The sequence below is a fragment of the Anthonomus grandis genome, chromosome 3 (assembly GCF_022605725.1).
Source record: "Anthonomus grandis grandis chromosome 3, icAntGran1.3, whole genome shotgun sequence".
Classification (NCBI taxonomy): Eukaryota; Metazoa; Arthropoda; class Insecta; order Coleoptera; family Curculionidae; genus Anthonomus; species Anthonomus grandis.
In genome coordinates this window covers 21,520,711-21,546,872 of record NC_065548.1, presented here as the reverse complement: position 1 = coordinate 21,546,872, position 26,162 = coordinate 21,520,711, and the positions used below count along the sequence as shown (strand labels likewise).

At 31.0% G+C, this 26,162-nt stretch overlaps 1 protein-coding gene across 1 annotated transcript in view; it reads right to left on the bottom strand.

Annotated features, from left to right (window-relative positions):
* Positions 1 to 14,883, bottom strand: part of LOC126734191 (uncharacterized) — a 42,468-nt gene extending 27,585 nt beyond the window's left edge. Inside the window, exons 1-2 of the mRNA XM_050437732.1 lie at positions 14,742 to 14,883; positions 6,730 to 6,810 (exon numbers count right to left, since the gene is read on the bottom strand). Coding sequence (XP_050293689.1) covers positions 6,730 to 6,805 — 76 coding nt within the window. The 5' untranslated portion in view covers positions 6,806 to 6,810; positions 14,742 to 14,883. The remainder of the gene's footprint in view (positions 1 to 6,729; positions 6,811 to 14,741) is intronic.
* Between the last annotated feature and the right edge of the window lie 11,279 nt (positions 14,884 to 26,162).

The following is a 26,162-nucleotide window of genomic DNA, read 5'->3' as shown; positions in this document are numbered from 1 at the left end:
CCTGAGCTTTTTGATGTCATTATCCTGAACGACTTCATTTTGCCACGAATCAGGCACACTGGACTGAATTTAATGGAGGTGCATACATTCATGTCACATACATACTACTGACTTTCTAATCGAATGTCACTAGTAAACGCCCTTGGAACACATAAGGAAATGCCACAGGAAAGGCCCAATAAGCGGCCAAAACCCGCAGGTCAACCGAAAGATGACTCTGGAAAGTCTTCTCTATCTGTAGAGTAGTGGAGAGTCTAGGGGTCGGCTATCCAGAAAAGCCCGCGACGGCAACTTTCGTCGGCTACAATTCGGCTTTATCAGATCAGATAGAGAGGAAGAAACTGTAACAGTAGAGGAATTTATTGAAAAAGTATCTAATTACATGCAGAGCGCATGAAGCAGCATCCAAAGGTACGTATAAATGGGCCTCTCTGTCAATGCTGACGAAACAAAGCTCATGCTTTTCATGAAAAGAAGATCTTGCAAGACTAAGCCCGCCAATAATATACCAGAAATCTCTGCAAATGAAGCTAGAGGTCTTACTTAGTCATATACCTGGATAGCAAGTTAATGTGATGTAAACATCATGTTAGGAAATGGAGTATAAAGCCCAACATCTTACATTAGCTATATACTGTTGTAGAAACGTTTCATCCATTTTTTCTCTATGAGACCAAACGAAAATAAAACAACACAAAGGTAAAAACACAAAGTCACGGTCTCATCAAATCCATATAATTTTTTAAATGCTACACGTGTTTCGCTCCTATCGGAGCATCATCAGGCCTAAAAAATACATTAAGATATTTTTCACAAAAAGAACGCTTATAAAACTCATTACCTAGACCTACACAGATCACATTACAACTAACAACAAAAGAAAAGCTAGGTTAAGTTAACAATTCCCACCATAGATAAAAATATATGCTTAAAAAAATAAAAAAGTAAAAATGTAAAATGTCACCAGTGGGGAACGATCCAGCAACCTTTAGATTCACAGGCGCGCGTCTAACCCATAGGCCACCAAGTAACATGATCAAAAATGGGAAATAATCCGAACTATACTAATATGTGTGAATATAAGTAAACAATCTTAACAATAAAAACTAAAAATATCTAAAATCGAAAAAGAAAAAAAGAAGAAAAGACTTTTTAAGAGAGGTTGTTATAAATGAGGTGAGGTTCAAACGTGAAAATATCGTTCACACACACAAGGACAGGGCTCTTCTTAGCTTTAGTAATTTCCATTTTTTCTAACAAGTCCAGTTTTTTGCCTTGAGCACTCATGCAAAATATCCGCTCCCTGAGTTAAAGAAAAACCATGTGAGCAGGCCAATAAATGATTTGCAAACGCCGATTTAGTTTCGATAATGTCAGTATCCTTATACCTGTCCACCAAACTTGTATGTTCCTTTATTCTGGTGGACATTTTTCTCCGTGATTGCCCTATGTAAATGGCATTACAGTCATTACATCTTAATGAATATATTTCAAAACCCCTGATTTTGAAAAGAAATCTGCCTTATCTATTGTACTAACTAGCTGACTTTTTAAACTGTTTGTAGTTTTAAAAGCAATTGTAAGATTTGTAGACTTGAAAAACTTTGCAAGCTGAAAAGAAATATTATCAAAAAATGACATTGATCTAAAAAGATGGCTATTTTCATTATTAAGATGGATTAAGTTGTAAGTAAGTTTGTATTTATTATAGAATTTAGAATAAAGGCGATTAATTATATCAAGTGGAAAACCATTATTAAAAGCAATATGTTTAATTATATTTAGTTCATCAAGGAAAGCTTCTCTAGAAAGGGGAATGTTGAAAAGGCGATAGAAAAGGGAATTAAAAGAGGCAAATTTGTAGGAATATGGGGAGTTTGAGGAGGTATTGTTTGAGGGTATTGGATGACATTGGCCGTAGTGGTGGGGTTGCGGTAGATCTCAAATTCAAGTTTGTTGGTATTTTTTGAAATAAGAATATCAAGAAAAGGTAACTTTCCATCTCTTTCTTTTTCAATAGTAAACGAGATATTTGCGTGAAGAGAGTTTATAAAAATGAGGAAATCCGCCAATTCCAGATCATTTCCATTCCATACCACAAAAATATCGTCCACGTATCCCTATATACAGTGAGAAAAGCACCAAACTTCCCATTGACAATCCTTTTCTCCAAATGGTGCATAAAAATCTCACTGAGAAGAGGAGAGAGACAAGACCCCATTGCTAGTCCAGTAACTTGTCTAAAAAACCTGTTGTTGAAAACGAAAAAATTCTGATCAAGTACTAGCTTGAGAAGTGTTAAAAGATCATCAACAATAAATCTGTCAAGCGGTGACTTAAGCAAAAGGGACCTGACTAGCTCAAGGCAATCACCAGGTGGACTGCTTGGAAATAAGTTCTTAACGTCCAGAGAAATTAGTTTTGAACCCTCTGGTATGCAGATATTTTTTAAAAAATTTGTCAACTCTACTGAATTTTTTGTGGAATAAGTACTTCTGAAACCAGTTACATCTCTGAGTGTGGTATTTAACCAGGCTGACAAGTTGTAACAAGGTGAGTTTACAAACGATACTACTGGCCTAATAGGGAGATTGGGTTTATGGATTTTAGAAAGGCTGTAGAGGAGAGGACTTCTGGGATTCATAGGGTATAATTTTTCTTTCCTAGTATGAAAAAAGTCAGATTACACCTATCAAGGGTTTGTTTAACCTTGGAGAAAAAAGAGCTAGTAGGATCTTTGTTTACATTAACAAAGTCACCCGAACCCAAAAATCTTTTTAGATCAATGTCATTTTTTGGTAATATTTCTTTTCAGCTTGCAAAGTTTTTCAAGTCTACAAATCTTACAATTGCTTTTAAAACTACAAACTGTTTAAAAAGTCAGCTAGTTAGTACAATAGATAAGGCAGATTTCTTTTCAAAATCAGGGGTATATTCATTAAGATGTAATGACTGTAATGCCATTTACATAGAGCAATCGGGGAGAAAAATTTCCACCAGCATAAAGGAACATACAAGTTTGGTGGACAGGTATAGGGATACTGACATGATCGAAACTAAGTCGGCGTTTGCAAATCATTATTGGCCTCCTCATATGGTTTTTCTTTAACTCAGGGAGCGGATATTTTGCATGAGTGCTCAAGAGGCAAAAAACTGGACTTGTTAGAAAAAATGGAAATAACTAAAGCTAAGAAGAGCCCTGTCCTTGTGTGTGTGAACGATATTTTCACGTTTGAACCTCACCTCATTTATAACAACCTCTCTTAAAAAGTCTTTTCTTCTTTTTTTCTTTTTCGATTTTAGATATTTTTAGTTTTTATTGTTAAGATTGTTTACTTATATTTACACATATTAGTATAGTTCGGATTGTTTCCCATTTTTGATCATGTTACTTGGTGGCCTATGGGTAAGACGCGCGCCTGTAAATCTAAAGGTTGTTGGATCGTTCCCCACTGGTGACATTTTTCATTTTTACTTTTTTATTTTTTTAAGCATATATTTTTATCTATGGTGGGAATTGTTAACTTAACCTAGCTTTTCTTTTGTTGTTAGTTGTAATGTGATCTGTGTAGGTCTAGGTAATGAGTTTTATAAGCATTCTTTTTGTGAAAAATATCTTAATGTATTTTTTAGGCCGATGCGATAGGAGCGAATAAGCGAATATAAAAATAATAGGAGCGTGTAGCATTTAAAAAATTATATGGATTTGATGAGACCGTGACTTTGTGTTTTTACCTGTTTTATATACTGTTGTGATCAGTTCTAGAGCAATAAACGGCTCGGTGGTTTGGTGGATGGCAACAAGCAAGGCTTTAAATGCTTAAAGACTGGCAAGTCTGGCCGTTCTCGGCATTACAGGTGCGATGAGAACCACACCAAATGAAGCGCTAAACATCATCCTGGATTTGCCGGAACGTCCACTGTGGATTCAGAGGAAGGCGCTGGCATCCTATGTAAGAATGAAGGATAGCTCTATATAGCAACATCAGCCGGTGATAGCAAGGTATATATCCCTCAACAAACTAGTGGAGAAGCAAATGCCAATTCTGCTGCCTCTCAATGCAAAACCAGGATACTGTATACCTAGAAGGTTCCTTCAGAGTCGACATAATAAGCGATCTCGAAAAGATTTGTAAATATGGTACGCAGACGGCTCAAAAATTATCCACACATGGCTGTCAAGAGTTGGGGTGTATCGTAGGGACACCGGTCGAGGATAAGCTTTTTTGCTTGATGATATTCGACAGTCTTTTAAGCGGAGGTATTCTCCATTCTGGAGGTACAAAAAGAAGTTAACGAGGATGCGGAAACGAAAATAATCATTTACTCGTACAGCCAGTCTGTCTTAAAGGCTATCCAAGCAGCCAAGATCAGTTCCAAGCTGGTTCAAGAGTACAGGAATGTGGTGGCCACGTTGGGTAGGACGAAGACTGTATTGAAATATAGCGTTGTGAAGAGCAATGAGCGAGCTTACGAATTTGCCAAGCTCACATCATCTCTTCTTGCGATCAGCCCCGAGCTCTGCCTTGGACTAAGTAAGAGACACATTTTCCATATCCTGGATAACTGGGCATGGGAAAACACTAGAGAAAATTGAAGTATAAACAGCGATTATCGACAGGAAAGAGAGCTGCAATCAAATCCAACAAAAGCTAAAATAGCATGGCTGCTGTCACGGCATAGAGGGATTATAGCAGACCTGACTGGAGTCCTAACAGGTCACTGTAGACTCAACCAATATCTGGATATCTTAGGCGTAGTGCCCAGCCCGCTGTGCCATAGTTGTGGCGGCATATCATTTTATAGGAGAATGCGAAGGACGTGCTAGGATCACGAGAGAAATTACGGGTTCGCCCTTCCTGCCAGGAACTAAAGGACCTTAACTGGAAACGCTTACTCTCCTTTATCGATAAGACGGGTCACCTGCTTAGGGAGACTAGGAGGATTTCAGGGGTTGGTGAAAAGGGACTTTTAGTCCTACCCGCTAGATACTATCACCCCACCATTACTACTACCACTATGAGGAGGGCTTCTTGTTGCTTATGTTTACAAATTAATAAACTCCTATAAATTTTTTCCTTATAATATTTAAAATTAAGTTACATATCCCTTTAAGACATTAAGAATTATGGAATTATTAAAAGACTTTTTATGACCTTCTTAATAATTCCATGACATTCTCTGCCTCTTTATATTCATTTGTAAATAATGATTACAGTAATAAAACTATAAATGGCTTATGGATGGTAAGTTGTTGAAAAACTTATTAATTATATAAAAAATAAAATGAATTTTACAATAACTAAAAAATTAGTAAATATCTTATTATATAATTTATATAATGTATACATGTGAAGTGTCTTAAGTGACTACTAATATCACCCAACCCGTGAGTGCTTCAAATTATAATTTTTTTGTACCCAATTATTAGGAAATTATATTTGGTGATTTTCAAAACTGTCAAATTTTATTTAGGATACCCTGTATTACATTACAAATTAATTTGATATTTGCATTTTTGCAAAAATTTAATAAAAACTGTAATTTGGTACTTTATGCCTTATACTTAATAAGAATATTAAAGCAATTATAAAATATAGTTTTTAACTACAGCTGAATAGAGCATCTTGATATCCTAACCTGGCACTACTAATAATAAAAATCCTACTAGTCTTTTACCACTTTTTAAGAAAAGTAAAAACAATTTCAGCTAAGCACGCTAATCCTAGTAATTTGCGCAAACATTATTGTGACAAATAAGACCTCGTGATTAAATCTTATTATCGGTAAGAATAAATAGGCATTTATTATTTTTATTATTATGGGTGTAGATCAAAGGTTAATATTATTTAAATAGTGAATAAAACATTGAATTTTGTACGACATAAGATCTAATTGTATGTTAAAACGCTGAGTTTTAAAGTCGTAAAAGAAAAGTCATAAATGAATAACTAACGTATTTTAACGTTTCTTCATATATTTATTAACATAACATTTAAAAGATTTCTATATTTCTATTTTTTACTTCTTCAAAAATTTTCAAATATTGCGTGAATGATTAGTGAAGGAATTCGTTGCCTATACAATTGTCAATAAAATCATTTCATGTATTCATTCCAGATACCAACTACTGCGTAGCTACATATCTGATCTTAGCAGTAATTTAAAAAGATCTACCACCCGATATACATACTTAAAATATTTTAATGTTATCTTATTAATATGGAACTGACGAAATATTATCAAGGGAATGAATTAAAATATGATTTTCGTTCTGAGTTGCATAGAAGTTTATACGTTTGAACTATTACGCAAATATTCCCTATGTGAGTTATAGCTATCACATTTTAATTATTCTGAATTAATAGCGAAAGGCGAAATAAATGAGATACTTAAAATATTATAACAATATACTCAGAATATTTCTTTATTTAGTCTTGGAAATAGTAACCTCACACATTGATTATTTTTCACTTCTTCATGGATACTTATATAAAATAAATTATTTATTTCCATTAGTTTAAATAGACATGCAATAATAGCAGTATCAATAAAAAAACTATGCGTATACTTGCTAAAAATAGCCAAATCGTTAAAAGGTCAAATATTTTACCATTGTCTAGGTCACATATATATTTAATTAGGTATATTACGTTATGTCATATGGTTTAGGTATAGTAAATATATAAACAGGATCTATGTGTATTTATCGTAAAAACTATTACCTACCCGTTTTCACGTGTGTGTAAGCAAGGATAAACGCACTGTTGCATGTCATCAGAAAAATTGACCATTTGAATGCCATGGCATCTAAAAAAGAAATAATCATTATGAAAGTATAGAATAAGACAGAAATATGGTTTTAAAATAATAAAAGGGTTTGATTATATGTTATCTATGGTGTATTTCTTATCTATAGGTTGCTATAAGGAAGGACTGAGAAATTTTATGTTATAACGTATACGTTTCATAATACATTTAACTTTTTTTCTTTTAACCAGTTGTATACATATCCTGTAATAATGTTAATTATGGCCATGCCTCTCTGAAATATTTTAATTGACCAATAAAAAAAAACTTTAAAGTTACGTAAAACGGATGCAATTAAAAAATATTTTTTTGAAAATCAAGATGATATTTATTCACGTGAGAAAAGTCCTTCTCTTAAGGTTACAAATAAAATATGCTCCCCGAATGACGCAAAAGGACATTAAGTTTGGTAATCAATCGTTTTTGCAAAATTGGGTTCATGAATAATTAAATGATTTTGTTTATTGATAAGTTGTTTTGTAAATAAGTTTGCCTCATTATATTCAATTCATTATATTTAGGTAGATATGATTAGATAATTATATATTTAGGTAAATAAATAATTTTAATATTTCTTGTAGAATTATCGTCTTCAGATAACCAGAACAAACAAAATGATAATCAGCCATATTGTCTTCAATTTTGAAAGAAAAATTAAAGATCTATTGTAAGGGATCCTAATTTGTGATATAACTTTGAAGTGTGTGTAGTACGAAATTATGTACACTTAATCAAGAAACTCATGGAATCTATTGAATAAAATAATGTTTGAATAAGTAGCTTTTGTAAAACTGTTAAAGGAAAAAAATCAAAAAAAGCATAAAAAACTTAAGGTATCAAAAGTTAGATAGCCACAGAAATCCTGTTTCGTTAATGATGTTCCTTCAGAAGATTTAAACTATTTTATATTTTCCTTAAAAACAGCTAAATTATAAATGATGATCTAACTAAAACGCTATTAAGTTTGATAAAACATAAAAATGACTAAGAATGAACATAAGAATGAGAGAATAAATTAACTTCATTTTTAGTCGTCATTTGTTCAACAGCATTAGTTTTTCTTATAAAAAAAGTTTCCTTTCTTTTTTATATTGTGTTAATTACTTAATAGCTGCTTAATTACGTAAGTTAGTTAATTACTTGTCTTATATTTAGTATTAGCTTTGGATTTTCCTGTAATTGGAAATATATGCTTATATCTATTTATTTATATGAGAGAACAAAACTTCTATCAATATTTTATGATATTAAAATAGTTTTTTTTATAAAATATTTAGTAGCAATAAAGATTATAAAGGGTAGAAAAAATACCAGTATCTAGGCCATTAGAAATTTTTTTTTAAATAAATTTAAATGATGTATTTATACAGTAATAAATAAACATCTGAAATGTTTAATAAATAAAATATTCTACAAATATTCAGACAAAAGAGAATGAAATTTTACTTTCCAAAACGGTTTTGATAAAAAATATCTGAGGTAGGATCACCACGTTTCAATTTTAAATTAAATGTTCTAGAAAGATTTTCTAAAAATAAAATATGTTTAGCGACTTAGGCTTAAAAAAATTAGGCAAGAACTTTTAAATGTCCAACTGCTTATAAAAAGTTTGAATAGATTTATGTTAATGTTCGGAGATCTATTTTTTGTCCACAAACCTTTACACCTGTATTTAATATACTTTTCAATAATGTCATAAGAAAATTTAATATATTTAAAATGAAGAAAAGTCAAAGGTTAACTTAGAAGATACTTACATCTTATCTTAGCTCAAAATGTCTGCTCCTGCAACTATTAATTAATGATATTTGTATTATACGTATTTTGCCTGAAGTTTCTAAAATTTTTGAATTAATTCTTTACAATCAGATGTCTAATTATTGATCACGCAATGTGGCTTTATATGTGTCTTGAATAAAAATAGGCATAGCTTATTGGTTTTATTGGATTTCTCTAAATTGTTTGACACCATCAACCATAATTTGTTGTGTGCAAACCTTAAATACTACGGTTTTAATATTAAATAAATTTTTATTTGTGTTTGAAAATATACATAGTCGTCAAATAAATATCAAATAAAGTCTGAATAACTAATTATTACTTGCGGTATCTCTCAAGGTACTACTTTGGAGCCTTTACAATATATGCTTTAAAATTTATGCTGCAGATATTTTTAATTAACTCAAGTGTTCTAAGATGCAGGCGTTTGCTGACAATATGCAATTTTATTAATCTTTTGATTACAACACGAGCATCAATTTAATGAATTATAATTCAAAACTAAATCCTAATTTGAGTGTATCTGGTTGGGACCGGGATATTGGATGGCTAAAGACGAACATGCGCAGGCTTATGTATTTTGCAGGATTTTTAAATAAAAGGACGGAATAAATAAACGGAACAAAACTTAAAGAGACTAATTATTCGTAATGCTGTTCATAATTTGAATTATAGATTTAATAATTTCAATCTCACCTCGGTACAGCGCCATGTTTCAGAGATCTTTTTCTTATAACGCAGCATCATGATGAATCATATAAATATATAATAAATTACCGATATATCTGGTTAGCCTATCACTAAAAATTTTTAAGATGTATTTTAAGAAATATTTACTAGCTTTGCAACTTAATAAAGGTCATTTTTAAGTATTTATAATGATTTAACTAGTAGAAAAGCTATTAGAATAATAGATCGTATGTAAACTTGCTAATAACTTTAATATTATCATTCAAATGTTTAAAGTTAACCCGTAAAATATAAGGTGTAATTACTGGTTCAGTATTAGCTATTAAAACTAGATTGGGTTAGTTAATAAAAAATGACTAATAATGAAAAAAAAATTAGTAAAATAGTTTTAGTTACGGAGATAAACGACTGATTAATTAAAATTTAAAAAAAACGTAAATTCTCCAAAATAAATGTTTATTTAACTATTATAGTAAGTGTTAAACGAAGTTATTTTCATGACTTTCAATACATAATTGAGCACGCCTAATCCAAGAGTTGCAGACAGCAGCTAATCCAGGTTGTAGTCGAATTTCCTCGGCGGCAGCAAATATCCGATTTCTTAATTCTTGTTCATTGTCAACTTCGGTTACATACACCAGAGATTTTAGGTGGCCCCAAAAATAAAAGTCAAGCGGATTAAGGTCGGGTGATCGAGGAGGCCATCCAATTGGACCACCTCGGCCTATCCATCGTTCGGGGCACATTCGATCCTAATGCCGTCACACAAATTTTGTCGCAAGAATTGTAAATAAAGAGCACCAGTTAGACGATTACTTAAAATGAAAGAGCCAGTAAGTATTCCGCTTACAATTCTAGCCCACACATTTACTGAAAATCGTTGTTAAAAGTCTGTTCGCCGAATGGCATGCGGATTTTCAACTGCCCAAAAATGCGTGTTGCGAAAATTGTGAATACCATTGCGTGTGAAAATTGCTTCATCCGTAGCTAAAATGTTCCTGGTAAAGTTTGGGTTTAACTGCTGCTGATGTAACAACCACTCGCAAAAGTTTACTCGAGGCGCATGATCCCTTGGAAGTAAAGCTTGTACCCTTTGGACGTGAAATGGATACAGTAATTCATGCCTTAAAATTCGCCAAACTGTGACTGGTGATAATCCAAATTGCGTTGCAATTGTTCTAGTGCTTATGTCAGGATGCTCCTTCGATGAAAGTGGCGAAGCGTGAACTTTTTTTTCGGGTAGACAAACAATAAAAATCGTTAATTAGCAAAAAATGTGTATTCAATATTATTCATTTTAATGAAATAGAGAATGAAAGCGCATGAAATATTAACTCAAAGAGAAAAATTATGTAGTAATATAAAAAAGAAAAAAATAATTACTACTAGCATAAAAAGATAGATAAATAAAAATAAATACTGCTTACAAAAAAACACAACATAGGTATAACTATAACTTATAAATCCATAATATCCATTATTTTAAATTTAATTACAGACAAATAAAAACACAACTCAAATACAATTGCCAATATCGAACAGTCGTTCATAAATAACCACTAAAAAAACCGCAGACCAGATCAAGCGTGTCCATAAACAATAATGCTCTTCAACAGCATAATAAAATAGCTGGTCGACTTCGATAGACAAAAGCTTGAATGTCTTTCCCGCGAGTAAATTTTGCATAGGACGTAATAGGCAGAATGCTGATGCGGCGGGACCTCTGCCACCTGCTTGATGCGTATATGGTTCGATTAATTGCTCTAAATTTCGGAAGACAAATATCAATGTGTCTTTCTGGGGCTCGCATATAATAATTGGGTGTCAGCCCTGCATTTTTATTTTAATTGGTGCGTGAGGCGGGGCGCGCCTTAGATATTATAGATAAATAGATATTATAGCCCTTTAGATACTATATAATAATAGTAAGGAGCGACTACGTTCTGTGTTAATTTTTTTTAAATTGTAATTCAACAATTACATGAAATAATTACGTAATAAATGAATGACAAATAACTGGATAATTTTGTATAGACAGTGTCTACCTTGTCTACTCGTACGCTTCGCCACTGTTCGATGATATCTAAAATCAAATTTTCCAGATTTAAAATGCGTCTAGGTCTAATGGCTCCACTATGTTGCCCTGGCCTCGGCCGCAAATTTCCAATTTCTCTACCCCGCTAAACCACACACAAAAAAGCTTCACGCGACGGATGATACCTATGAGGAAACCTTTGTGCATAAAGATTAGCTGCAGCCACACTGTTTTGTCTTGATTCCCCGTATGCCAGTAACATGTCCATTAGTTCCTCATTTGAAAAATTATGCGGCATAATTTTAATAAAAAATGAAATACGACCACAACTGTATAGATGTGCTGTAGATGTGATGACAACTGTATAGATGATAGCAAAGTAGGTACTACTAAACATAATAAACATCATCCGGACTTGTTTACTTCTTAATTTGAAAACAAAATTCCACCTGATAAAGTTATTACATTTTTGTGAAAAAAAAAAATTATCTCAGAAACTAAAAATATTTTACTTAAATGTTTAAATTTAAATTTATCATTAACAATAATTTCCCAAGTTTATACGTATTTGCGTATTTACATAACCAAAAAGATCTCCTAATTTATTTCAAAAAATTTAAAATATAGTAATTAAAAAAATACAGCAATAAAATATATAAGAAATTACTTAAATCTCAATCCGTTTTGGTATAAAATTAAATAAATTAGGTCGGTTGTCTGAAAGATGTCGACCTTCCTCAATCTTTTTTCCTCTTATCTCAACGTGTAATTTCTATTAATCTTCATACATCATTATATATAATAACTTGATTAGTTTTTTGTTTATGTTGTGCAGAATTTCTCATATAACCGTTTAGTTCAATTAATAATTACAAAGAATTTGCCATGGTAAATTCAACCTTGTTAAAAAAATTACACGTGAAATGATGTCATTACAAATCACTTTTGCTTTTATTCTAATATGATTGTTTTATTTTTAGCTCCCGGACAATAATTAATTATTTTCAATCTTAAGGATTTCCCGTAAGTTCTAAGAAAAGCCTTTATTCCATTCAGTACGGGATTTTCACTTTTTTTTAAAGATATTTTTTTTAGAGGAATGGATTGGATATTTTTTCTCACTTTATGTATTGTCAATATTAACGCGCCGAAGCAAATGATTCATAGTTAAAGGACGAAAAAAATTAACAAATTAGTCAGCAAGGAATCGACCTAATGGCGGTCTATTAAAATAACACATTTTCCATAATTTAACAGGGTTTTGCAATAATAATCAAAGCTTAATTATTTAATGTGTATTGTACCTGCCTGCAATGTGATAATTTATATTTATTGTTGAGTTAATTGCCCATGCTTTTATTTTTTTTGCCGAAAAAGAGGTCATTTGTAGTATAAATTACAATTATTTGTGTATTTTGAAGCATGTAGCAGTGATCACGAAAACTAGTGCTTTGGTTTATGAGTATATAACAAAATTTTACATTTAAACCATATATTTAAGGGGTTTAAAATGAACATTTTTATTTCGGTTATAAAAGATTTAAATATTTTATCTACGATTTATTCAGTTGAATAAATAATTCTTATCTCCTAATCTGTTGTTTTAAAATAAAGCAAAAATCGTAAGTCGTAAAATAAAATTAAAGTGAAGAGTAAAAAAAAGCTATATAATTAAAAATTTAACTTTTCTCTTTAACAGGAAAATGTCATACCCTCAGACTTAAATTAGGATTTTTTTTAATAAAAGAATGCAGTTAAGTTAAGTTTCACAATTTTTTTAAGTGTTTTTCAAATATTTGGAAGAGGAGAACTGGATGAAACTAAAACTATGAATATCATATTTTGATAATGAGGAAAACGAAAATTTTAATTTCAGTCAAATATTTTTGGAAAAGCAATGACTTATATTTAAAAAATAACATTTATTTCTAAATAAAAGAATGCTTTTTATTATTAGATATTTAACAGCCCTTTTGCATTTATTATTAATACTTTTTAATAAATAATTTTGACCTTCTCAACTATTAATCTAAGTAATTACTTAATTAACTTAAAATATTTAACTTCAAGTCTTAATAAATATTTAAGACTTTAGTGGCATATAACGTGTTGGTATGAAATCTATAGGATTTTCGTGTAATACTATGGTTTATTCAAATAAATGCAATTACCAATGATAATATATTTTAGTAAGTATACGGTATAAATACATAAACCCCTAAAGATGTTTACTTTGTCACCTAATTATTCAGTTCTTTTTTTAAAGCTGCTGAGCTTGTAGAGATTAACTAATCGAGAAAAATGGAAATCTAAATTTGATTTTTTCATTTGTAGGAAGACTTATGACCCGATGAAATCTTTACCAGAAAATTAAACGGTAAGATATCAAAAATCGGTTGAAGCTTATGTGTGGATAATTTATATAATCATTATCATGGAACTAAAGTTAATAAGTAAGTAAATAAAAGAAAATAGGTAAGAGAGAGAGAGGATATTTTTGTGAATCGATAAAAACAGAATTTGTGGTAATGCTAACGCGATTAATTGTTGATGAAATATCTCAAAACTTATTATCTTGTTTAACAAAGATATTTACTTTTAAATATATCAAAAAGTATTTTTTGCAGATATTTGAAAGAAAAATAGTAGGACGTAAACACAGAATATAATTAAAAATTCATAAACGAAAATAATGCAAAAACGCACCTGTTGGATCTCATCCAACTTTATTCATTTTAATATTAAATTAATATTTTACTTGATGTGAGTTTCTATGTTTTTATTTATTTTTTTTTAATAATAATAGAAATTATCTTAGACAATTATGAAGGAAGAAAATAAAAATATTTAATAGTATAAAAAGTAAAATAATATATAAAACCAATTTAAATAATATTTATAATTGATTTATTTGTTTTAAAAAAATATCATTTTATAATAAAAGTATAACAGCAATAAATTAGGTACTTTATCTAATGTGTGTTTCAAATTTTAAATATGTTTATGTATTTTCAGTTCTAAATTATTGACATTATACTTATTTTCAACATCTTAAAAAAACATTTTATTAACATATTTGTATCCTGAGGACCCCAACTGAACAGCCAAAACGTTGACACAATATACAAATAATCTTTTATGTTTTATATATTTCTAGCAGTAACTTAACTTGCTTCTTTGAGTGTTTTTTATCACAGTAGTTTTTCTTATTAAAGGCAATATATATATTTTTTATATTATCAGTTAAAAAACTGGATTTATTAAACATTATAATTAAAATTTATATTTTTATAATTGTGTATTTATTTTTATAATAAAAATATAAATGAAACTAGATATGTAATAAAAAGTTTTTATCAGACAGGGTACTTTTTTATAAAACTAAATTAATTTCTTAAATACCAATAGATAAAACGTTTTATCTTACCTAATTTCTAATGTTTATTTATACAAAAAAACTAGATCTCCAAGTAAATAGTCCACAAGAACACCACAAATACCAACTAATTTTTTCCTATATAATCTTTATTAACCCGAGATACCCATATCTCAAAACAAACTGAAAATTCTAAAAGATTTTGCATTAAAAGGTATATAACACAAAACAGGTAGAGGGGAACGCGTGGGTAACTTGCAAGTGATTAAATTTACTCTTGCTCTTGGGGATTCCTTCGGTACGTCATTCATTTTCGTTTGATGGTATCTTCGCTCGTTTGGATCATATGGTAGAGGTGTATCATATGATTGTTATTGTAATACGATATTCATAGTTTCCACCGGATTCTCTGGGTATTTCGGGTAAATGTAATGGAATTACCATAGATTAACGAATTGGTTTTTAGACCACGGTTTTTGGTTGACGAATTTAATTGTTGACTCAAAATTAGTCTTTAGTAATTTATATATTATTAATATTCATTTATAACTGACAAATATTTTATATGTTACTTAGGTCATTAGACGGCTCTTTATATTGCAGTGCTATGCATTATTCTTCAGGTACTGATCTTGGTATATTTATATTATTTTGATTATAGACATGCTAACTATGATTTAATTAAAAGTTGAATAGTTTTTAAACAGGTGTCTACGGGGATACATGCGGAAAATGACTCCCCACAGATCCCTAAAATCTCGACCACAAAATTCCAATGCGGAATAAAAGGTAAAAGCCTTTTATTCAACTTAATATTAACAATTATTTTGAATATTGATGCAGAGCATGCAGAGATGCAGAGCATGGCATAGAATTGTATTTAAGTAGGTTGCTTTAGAAATTCGAAATTTTACTTTAGAGTTTTTTTTTAAATTTCACACAGAGTCTAAAATTGGCATCCATCTCTAAAATTTACTTTGAAAACTATTTCCAAAGACAAGGAAAATACAAACTAAACAGCAGCCTCATAATAACATCTAATATTCTGTCATTTAAAGAAGTTTCTCATGTTAGATAAAAGATGACAAGATTTTCCAGAATACATGTCCTAACTGTAATAATGCATTAGCTTAATTTCTTGGTCATAGACTAAAGCATTTGTTCCAAACAAGATTGGTCGAAAGTCATGATGCTGTATTATAGTTCTTTGTAGATTTGTTAATCATTATCATTATCATTGGCGAAAGTTGTTTGAAGATACAGATACAGCAGATCTTACAATGGTTCTCATTTTTTCTGTAAGGTCATTTGACTTTTTCATAGGCTTATTTTGTCTATGTGAAACTTTATCTTTGATTTGTCCTTTAATGCTTTAAAGTCAAAGCCAATTAGGCTTTGACCTGCCAAAGGAAAAATTAGCAAAGAAAAAATTCAACCAAATGTATATAGACACAGAGTCCACGAATTTAACAAACGAGTTATACTTAAAAATCAAAAGCTTGTGGTAAAGAAATACGACGAGAAAGCTACAATATATTTGATTGTAAAGAGTATTTTAGAGTCTTATTATGCATTCCTTTATTTATTTATATATATCCTGACACCGAACAACATAACCCATTTCATCAACAGTCTAATAGAAAGATTTGGTAATCTTTTGAACGGCGCTAAAAATTCCATGCTAAAAATTCCACTTGAGACTCAAATAATAAATAAATTACTGGCAACAGTATTGGAATCTCAAAGCAACGTAGATAAACTTTACGCTGCCAAACACTGCGAAACTCTTGAAAGTTAAGACAAAGGTGTGTATCTAATGATTTACGCCCTACTTTATAATGATTAACGCTCTACTCCGAATTTGTTGTACAATGTATGTTATCAATACATGCGATGAACACTCATTCTCATCCCTATGCCGTATCAAAAGGTGGTTTAGAACACCAATGCTTCTAAAAAGGTTAGTTGGCCTGGCACTTTTTAACATGCTTGATGATATTAAAGTGAGGCTTCAAGATATCGTCGAACCATTGACCAACTTAGGAGCACATCGTAATGTGACGGTGCGTTGCTATTAAAATGATTGATCGTTCTAATTTCGATATATATGGTAAAGAAATTTCGATATCCCTACAAAATTTACCCCTAGATCCACCATTGTTTTTTAAAAGATATAAATTATCTTATCTTTTAATGATTTGGCCCTGTAAGCAATAAATTCCTTTTAGATTGATTTTCGTCCTGCTAAAGAGTTAGGAAAGAAAAATCTTCTAATAGATCTCCATTAATTTTTTATCTCTAATATGTAATTTGGAACAAAACAGCATTATTACAACCGTTAATTATGTTTTTGGATCAGAAATTGTTGGTTTATATGTCTTTTTCACGGCAGGCAGTTTTTCCACATTACGTTACAAAATGGAATTTTCAATAAAGAAATAAAAGGGAATTACCCGATGTTGGCCGCAAGTTGCGGTCAATCTCAAAAACATTCTTTATAATTTTCCGATTATTATTATAACTGAATAATATTTTCATCAATATGCAAATTTAAGGAAAGACATAACATAAGAACATATAAAATTTCTGTTTAATCATATATCAATGACTAATGATAAATTAGTAATAATAATTGAAAACTTAAATCCCCTTTTATCCCAGAAATTAATCGTAGTTCTAGTAAAATATAATTAAGCAAATTTAAGAAATAATTATTTTTTAGTTTAACATAATAAATGGCAGTATATTTGATTGGAATATGAAGATTTTATTTGTTGGATATATACCTTGCATATACAGCGTTTTTGCTACCTTTCACTAATTAAATAGCAACTTAAAAAAATATGTTAAACAAAAATGTACAGTTTTTCATTTAGTATAAACATCTTTAGTGAGATTCCAAACCTCCTTTTTTTTATTCTCTGTGGTTCCAGAGAAAATAAGTCCAGTTTAATTACGAATTTGTCTAAATTTATATTTAATTTATATTTTTGATTGAAAACATGTATTTTTGGAGATACTAACTAATACAAAGGGAAAAAATGACACATTAAAAATTTTCTTTTTTTCTGACAAAATACCTTGTGTCCCTAATTAATAGGATTAAGTAGTAGTAGTAGTAAAAGTAGGTTTATCCTGATATTTTGCGATGTAAAAACCTTTAAATGTTTCTTTTGTAACATTTTAATCAGCTACAAACTTTCCCAATTTTACTAACTTTATAGCATCAACATAAAAAAAGGTAAGCAATTTAGTTTTTAGTTTATTTAAAACACTCCATATATATGAATATGTTCATACTGTTTATGAAAATTCACAACTTTTAAAATAAAATGGTTAAAATTGAAAGTTTATATAGCACCAAGCATCAACGTTACTAATATTGAGTGAGCAGTTTGTGGCTGTATTTCGCCTTTTCAGACTTTGACGCTGAAAAACGCATGAATTTTTTTTGTAATTAAAAATAAATAAGGGTGCTAGATCTGGTGGTCTAGGGGGTCATTTATTTGATCTGTTTTCCTTTTCTTTATGCTGTATACTTATTGCCTTTATCGGAAAGTCAGTTTTTTCGGGTAGGATGGTAAAACGATTCTTTCAAGCATCTAAATTTAGACCTGTCAAGTTCTTTTTAATAATTATTTTAATAAGCACCAATAAAGGCATGTCAGCACTAGCTGGGTATAAAATAATAGTAATTGTTTTTGACTATTTTTACATACCTAATCTTTTGCTCAATGAACACTTGGCTGTTCTTCATCTTTTTATTTTCATCAAATACAAATATTTATTAGAGTCCTTTAGCAACTCGAAAGTAAAAACCTCTTTCTCTACTACACACCACAATAGAAGTCCATTTAGGAAAGAGAAACCTCTTAGAGTTCATACAGATACAGAAAGTTTTTTTTAATATTGTGATCGAATTGACGGACATATTTCTTTGATCAAATAAACCAATTATGAACATATCTCCTAAATGTCTTAAATTTAACGAATTTCGTCGCAATATTAAAAGAACATATTATATGTATAATGAAACCGAGATACTAAAAAAAAAAACTAAAACTGTTTAATTATTGATTAAAAAGTTAATCGGAATTTCTTATTTTTTAACCCATTACGATAAACCCACCTCCCGCATGCTTTGACGTTTTACTACTCACCTTCACTGAGACGTCTCTTCTGTTTCGTCCTCTTCATAAAGGTATGGAAATCGCCAAAGTCCAGCCATCTCTTCTTTCAAATTTTGACGGAAATATTTCCCACTTGAAAATTCTCGTCTATATGACGCTAATAAGTTAATAGGCATTAAAGTTGCTTAACAGCTCTCTTATCTTTTTATTGCTAGTCTACAAAATTTATTTTTTTTGCAGTTGTTCTATAACTTTACTATTTTATTTTATAAACTCTCTATTATAGTTACAGTTCTTGCTAGTTGTGTCACAGGCTCAGTTTTTAAAAGATAATTTGCTGATTAAGACCAATAGAATTCTGCCACTATGAGTTTAATCTTGCCAAAGATTATATGCTCACCTTTTTAGTATTAGATCATATTCCTACCTTTTCTCTTACCCTTCTTCATGAACTGGTGGGTTCTGCAACAAATATTTGAAAACCATAGTTTGACCTTCTTCCATTAGTAAAAGCTTCTTATATGTGCTTTTTTTTGACTAAACAATTTTCGTAAGATTTTAAACGGTAAACCAAAAAAGGATTTCTAAGTGTCCTTGAAAATGAACAGATGATAAGTTCTATAGATCTAACATACTTGTTTTTAATTATGAAGGATTTTTTTAAAGATTATTATTTTTTTGTAATTTGTAAAAAAAATTTCGAAGGCAAATATATTTTAGAAATCTTATTAGATATTAGTTAGTAAATGAAGGACCCAATTTTTCAAAATTAATAATTCGTTCTGATACCAACTGACAAGATGATCAAACGCCGTTTTAAATTATATGCTACGTGACCCCTATTTTCATTTCAAAATTCTATTTGGTGGACCCTTTGATAATAAAATTGACAGATTTTCAATTTTACATAGCATTAACTTAGAGATTACGAAAATGAAATGTTAAAATATGTTGAACTTTTAAAATAAACACCTATAATACATATAAGTATTGTATGTAACCGAACTCCATAATATTAATAAACGACTCAATTAACGGTATAAAAAAGATTTAAAAAACAAGATCCGTGTAGGATGATCATCACGAATTTTTTATGGCTACTTCATATCTTCTCGGTTCTAAAAGGATTTCCCAGGTCTTGTATGACGTCAGTGTGCAACTAATTGCTTTTAAGTTTGGTTCTTTTCGTGCTACATAAAAAACACTGTTTGCCTTATATTATCGTCACGTTAGTGTGTATGCTGGTAATTAGGCAATATAAAGGTTGATAGCAAAAATTGCTATTCAATGACATTATAAAGATATCGGATAATTAATTTTCGAATAATGGATGAAGAAATTGCAATAAGTTTGTAATTTCTTCATAACATGTTAGATAATAAAGTTAAATTAATCCACTATTGTAAAATAGGTTTTTTTGTTAACATTTTTGATACAAAATTTAAATATAATATGGTATTCCCTTTTTCAAATCACTAATTCTCTTATGAACAACTTTTTCTTTAAGGTTAATTTCAAAGTTTTTAGATTGTTGATTTTGTTTAAATGATACGAGTATTTTGTCATTGATGATTTGATTTTTTTTACCGAAGACATTTAATTGAACAAATACATTTAAGAGTGTTGCTTAACAAAATCTGCTGTAACTTGTTTGATGTTGTAGTTAGGAGAGCAATTTCACTATTATTGGTTTGATGAGAGTTGAAAATTCGTTTTGAAGTGTTATGATTTTTTTGGCAAATCATTAATTTATGACATATCTCTGAATTATAGATGCACTTGTGATTTAGAGTAGCCGCTCATTAGACGTGAAGTAAATCTGAATGAAAAATAGGCAAATTTCTCAAAAAATTTCCGAAATTTTCATATTTTGATTATCGTTTGTGGTTCATATGAAAAGCCTAAAATCATGAATGGAATCCCTCCCACCCCTGCCGTTTTTTGGAAGACTAAAAATATTTTTGGACTTGATTCGAAAAATGGAGAGAATTTAATTCCTTACAATGCACTCTCAACGTGAAGCTGTACAATTAACTCAAAGAAAATTAGAGGGCGCCAAATTCACCTAAAAAATAATTTTTTCATATTTTTGACGTTAAAAAATGGTTTTTACTCTCGACGGGATTTAAAAAATATAGATCATAAAAAAATTACAAAACTAATATTGAATATCTTTTTTGTGATGTACAGATCTTGAGATGTAGTGGTTCAAACCTGATGTGTTGCTTTGCGAGATTCCAGAGATGCTAGTTTTGACGTGAACACGTTGATTTTCCGCTTTTCATACTGAATAATTGCTTTATATGTGGTAAGAGTATTAGTGGCCCAAGTTATACACCAAAAGCGTAGGCTTGGTGCAAGTTAATAACACAGCATATAAAATTCTAAGGGATGTTAAATATGAAGCACTAATAAAAAATGAAAATTACGAAACTAGTGATGCATAAAAATTGTTAATATACCTCCGTGTGAAAGTATGAGCGAAATCTCCGTGTTGTTGCCGACCTCTATCAGAAGAAGCTTCTAGGTAATTAAAAGTGTTACTAATATAAAATGATAACAAGTGTTTAGTTAAATTCATGAGACTATACATGAATGCTGTCGGCATATTTAATACATGTATAACGTAATTACAAACAAAAGAAAATTCCAACATGGTTTTAATTATAGTGCTGTTTTAACAAATATTCAAAAATACCGCTATTGACCTCTAAACAAATTTTACTTCGTATGAGAAGGCCCGTTGTTACTTTTCTAAATGATTGATGCCTGCTTTTGACAAACACTGTAGCATTTCTAATGCGTCGAGTTAGGGCCTTCCGGTGACTTTCACTTTGTACACCTCATTTTTAAACCAGCCCCACAAACAATAGTCCAGTGGTGTGAAGTCTGGAGATCTTGGAGGCCAAATAATAGGAACACCGCGGCCAATCCATAGTCCTGGAAATTCTTCGTCCAAATGTTGCTTGAGCTGGTGAGCGAAATGTCCGGAAGCTCCATCGTACTGATAATACATTTGTGTTCTGATGTTTAAAGGAACTTCCTCTAATAATGCTTTTAACTCATTTCGCAAAAAAAGTAGTTCTCTTCTATGAGCCGATTTTCTAAAATCTGTGGGCCATTTAAATAACTATTGGCCATACCACACCACACGTTTTCCAAAAAATTATGCTGAAAATTAGTTTCGACTGTTGCATGTAGATTTCCGTCTGGCCATAACATGAGAGTTGTGAGTTTTATTGATGCCATCACGGGTGAATGTTGCTTCATCGGTAAAAATTATTCGCGATCTAACAGGACGATTATTATTTATCCAACCACAAAATTGTGTCTACAATCTTTCGGTTGTAGGTGCTGTATACGCTATATGGAGCTCGTTGATTACTGTGTTAATCGATGCATCATCTTCTAAAAAATTCAGAATATTTTCTACTTCATCTAAACGTTTTTGAGTACCTCGTTCAGATATCATGGTAATACTGGACAGAATTCCGGTTTCCCAAAGTTTGTTAAAATCTCGGATAATATATTTTTCTACACATTTTACCGGTGTGGCAATCGTCGACGGTATTCTTGAACAGTAGCTATAACATTTCCATTACAAAAGCGGTAAATAAAAACCATATTCTATAATATTCTAAATTTAAATAGATGTGTGACGTTTTGTATCAATCTAATCGTATACACTGACAAATATAGGAACAAAAAACCGACCAACAATCGGTACCTTGAGCATTTATGACAAGAAGCGATAAACTATTTAAAACATTTTAATTAGGCTATAATTTAAAAACAAATGAGAATCGGATCAGAAAATATGAATTTTTAAAATTATTTTCACGTGTACAATAATACTTACCTGGAGTTTGATGCATTCCTCTCGACTCTGCCTGTATATTGCTGTAAACACGGATTTTTTAATTTTCGATGTATTGAAACGTCATGGCATATACAGAGTGTCCCAGCGAAAACGAAACAAAGCTATTTTCGGTATGAAAAAAAATTTTTTTTCAAAAATCTCGGACACGTCGATTTTATTTTTGAGGGGGACAACTTTTCCTTACCAAGGCACCCTCATACCAGCAACCCCCTTCGAGGGGGTGGAATCACCCCTAAAATCCTAAATGGAAAGAGGTGTCGTATGATACCTTATTTTAAAGGTCTTTTAATTCTGAATATAACTGCCACATTTGAAGTGGCTAAAATTATTTCTCTGGATAAAACAGCTTGTCAAAATTGCGGAAACAGCGAAAATAAAAAAGGTATTATGGACTCTTTTTTGGATAATATTTTTAAAAGAACAAGGAAATCCTATTTTCGAAGGGGTCACTTATTAATTAAGAGGCCACCTAAAACCTGGAATCCTTTACGAGGGGTTAAAAGCACCCCTTAAATCTTAAACAGAAAGAGGGATCGTGTTATACCTTATGTTGAAAGCGTTTTCACTTTAAATTTAAATGGTGACTTCTGAGTGACTGATGGATTTCTTCTGGATATGAAAGCCAAATAAAATTCTGGAAAAAATGCTTTAAATAAACCTTTATGTCTGAAACCCTTTCTTACAATTTTTTTTATTGGATCTATATTGGATTATTGTTATTACACCTTATCAGCATATCATAAATAAAAACAAAATACCAAATAAAATGCAAACACAAGTATCTGAAGAATTTATTTAGCTTGCTAAATATCATTGGTACTTTTTTCATAAAGCAGCATTTATTTAAATAGTTTTAAATTATTACCCAGTCTTTTACGTGTTGAAACACTGTTAGCAATGGTTTATTCTACTGCAGAGAGGGTTGAGATGATAGAGTTTTTCTTTCGGCATAACAATTGCGCCAATAGAACGGTACAAGAATTTAATGACCTTCATCCAGAAAAACGAGTCAACAGAAAATACGTTCTAGAAATAGTTGCTAAATTTAGGGAATCTGGCAGGGTCTTAAATAAAAAGAGCGAGGTTCAAAATGCTGTTGTTGTCAATGAAGCAATGCAAATAACTGTCCTAGGTCAACTTCATGCCGAGCCAGGAATAAGTGTCAGAAAATTGGCCACGAGTACAGGAGTAAGCAAAAGTAGTGTTCATAGGATACTTAAGCATAATAAATTCCATGCTTACAAAATGCATCTGGTGCAAGAACTGAATGAGGACGATTTTGACAGACTAGTGCAATTTTGTGAATCGCTTAGTGATATGATAACTGTTAATCCGCGTCTTATTTACAACATTTGCTTTTCAGATGAATGTACTTTTTTTCTTAATGGCAACGTAAATCGTCATAACTGCCGCTACTGGTCAAATGCAAATCCGGGCCAGTTTCGTGAAGTTCATACCCAGTTCCCTGAGAAGTTAAATGTTTGGGCGGGAATCTTGGGCGGCTCCATTGTTGGTCCGTTTTTTCTGCCCGGAAATTTGAATGGAGAAATGTACCGAGATCTCTTGGAAAATGCCGTATATCCAAGAATTGTAGAAATAATGGAAGGCGGAAATCATTCTGATGATGATCAAGTCGTTTTCCAACAAGACGGAGCGCCTCCACATTATGCTGCTGGTGTGAGGCAATATCTTGATGAGATATTTCCTGATTGTTGGATTGGAAGGAGAGGACCTTTTATGGAATGGCCAGCTAGGTCACCCGATTTAACCCCATTAGATTTTTTTTATGGGGGCATTTAAAAACAAAAGTTTACGCTACCCAACCAGACACCCTAGAAGACTTACGCCAGAGAATTATAAATAAGTGTCAGATGATAACACCTGAAGTTCTACAAAACGTCAGGCATCGTTTTGAGCAAAACCTGTATTCCTGCATGGAAGTAGGCGGGGCACAATTTGAACATTTAATAAATTGACCTAATTTAAATAAACCTGTTTTATTTAAAAGACACAAAAGGAAAAGGGTAGGTATTTCTTATCTCTCCACTTTTACTGGCAGTAAAGATTGTATTTCTTGCTATTTTTATATCCACAAGATATCCGTCAGTCACTCAGAAGTCACCATTTAAATTCAGAGTAAAAAGGCCTTCAAAATAAGGAATGACACGACCCCTTTTTCTATTTAAGATTTAAGGGGTGCTTTCAACCCCTCGTAAAGGGTTCCAGGTATTAGGGTGGCCTCTTAATTAATAAGTGACCCCTTTGAAATTAGGACTTCCTTATTCTTTTAAAAATATTATCCAAAACAGAGTTCAAAATACCTTTTTCATTTTCGCTGTTTCTACAATTTTGACAAGCTGTCATATCCGGATAAAAAATTTTAGCCACTTCAAATTTGGCAGTTATATTCAGAATTAAAAGACCTTTAAAATAAGGTATCACACGACCCCTCTTTCTATTTAAGATTTTAGGGGTGATCCCACCCCCTCGAAAATAAAATCGACGTATTCGAGATTTTTGTAAAAAAATTTTTTTTTCATACCAAAAATACCTCTGTTTCGTATTCGCTGGGACACCCTATATGAAACCCACTGTACTTTGGTCAAATGAGTATTCTATTTCTAGTGATAAATTAAAAAATGCAGCGTTTTGAAGTTTAAAATTTTGATGTTGTTATTTATGTTACTTACAAGCAATGAGCAAATATTCGAAATAAAAAAAAAAAATTTTTGTCTAGCAAAATCGAAATTTTTCGTTGTGAGGTTAAAATGTTTTCATCTTTTGCATGATATAAAAATTATCATTAGTAAATTTTTAGGCAACGCTGGTTTGGGTATTAATTAGAAGTAGAAAAGATAAAATGGACTGATGGCAAAAATGTAAGTGTCGCGGAATTTTGTTATAAAGATTCGCTATGTTATAACTAAAAGATCTTAAAAAAAAGAAATAGTTGTGTGAAATGGAATTTTAATGACACTTGTATTACGAAGATCTAAGCTATGTATTTCAGAGCGAAACTTTATTTTTCGATATAAATAATCAGGACATTTTCTCGCAATTATCTTCTGAAGTAAGACGACTGAGTGGAAAATACGTCTCTCATCCATTCTAAGCCATTGTAACTCCCTCAATTTAGCCGATGCCTCTCGCTCCCCACCACGTAAACCTCCAATCAACCTCACACAGTGATATTGAATCAGTTGGATTCGGTATATATCTCTTGCCAACAAACATGGTGAATAAATTACATCTGCAAAATTGAAATGGGATAGTACCAAAGAATCGCAAAGCAGTTTTTTGAAGGGAACTGTAAGTAGGTGTCTGTTTTTAAAAATCAGTTTTAAGTTTGAAAAAGCCTTCCTTATGCACATACTTACATGTTCACTAAACCTTAAACTCGAATCCACCATTAAACCTAAGTTCTTAGTGCAGTCCGTAAAGTTAAGTCTATTATTATTTAAA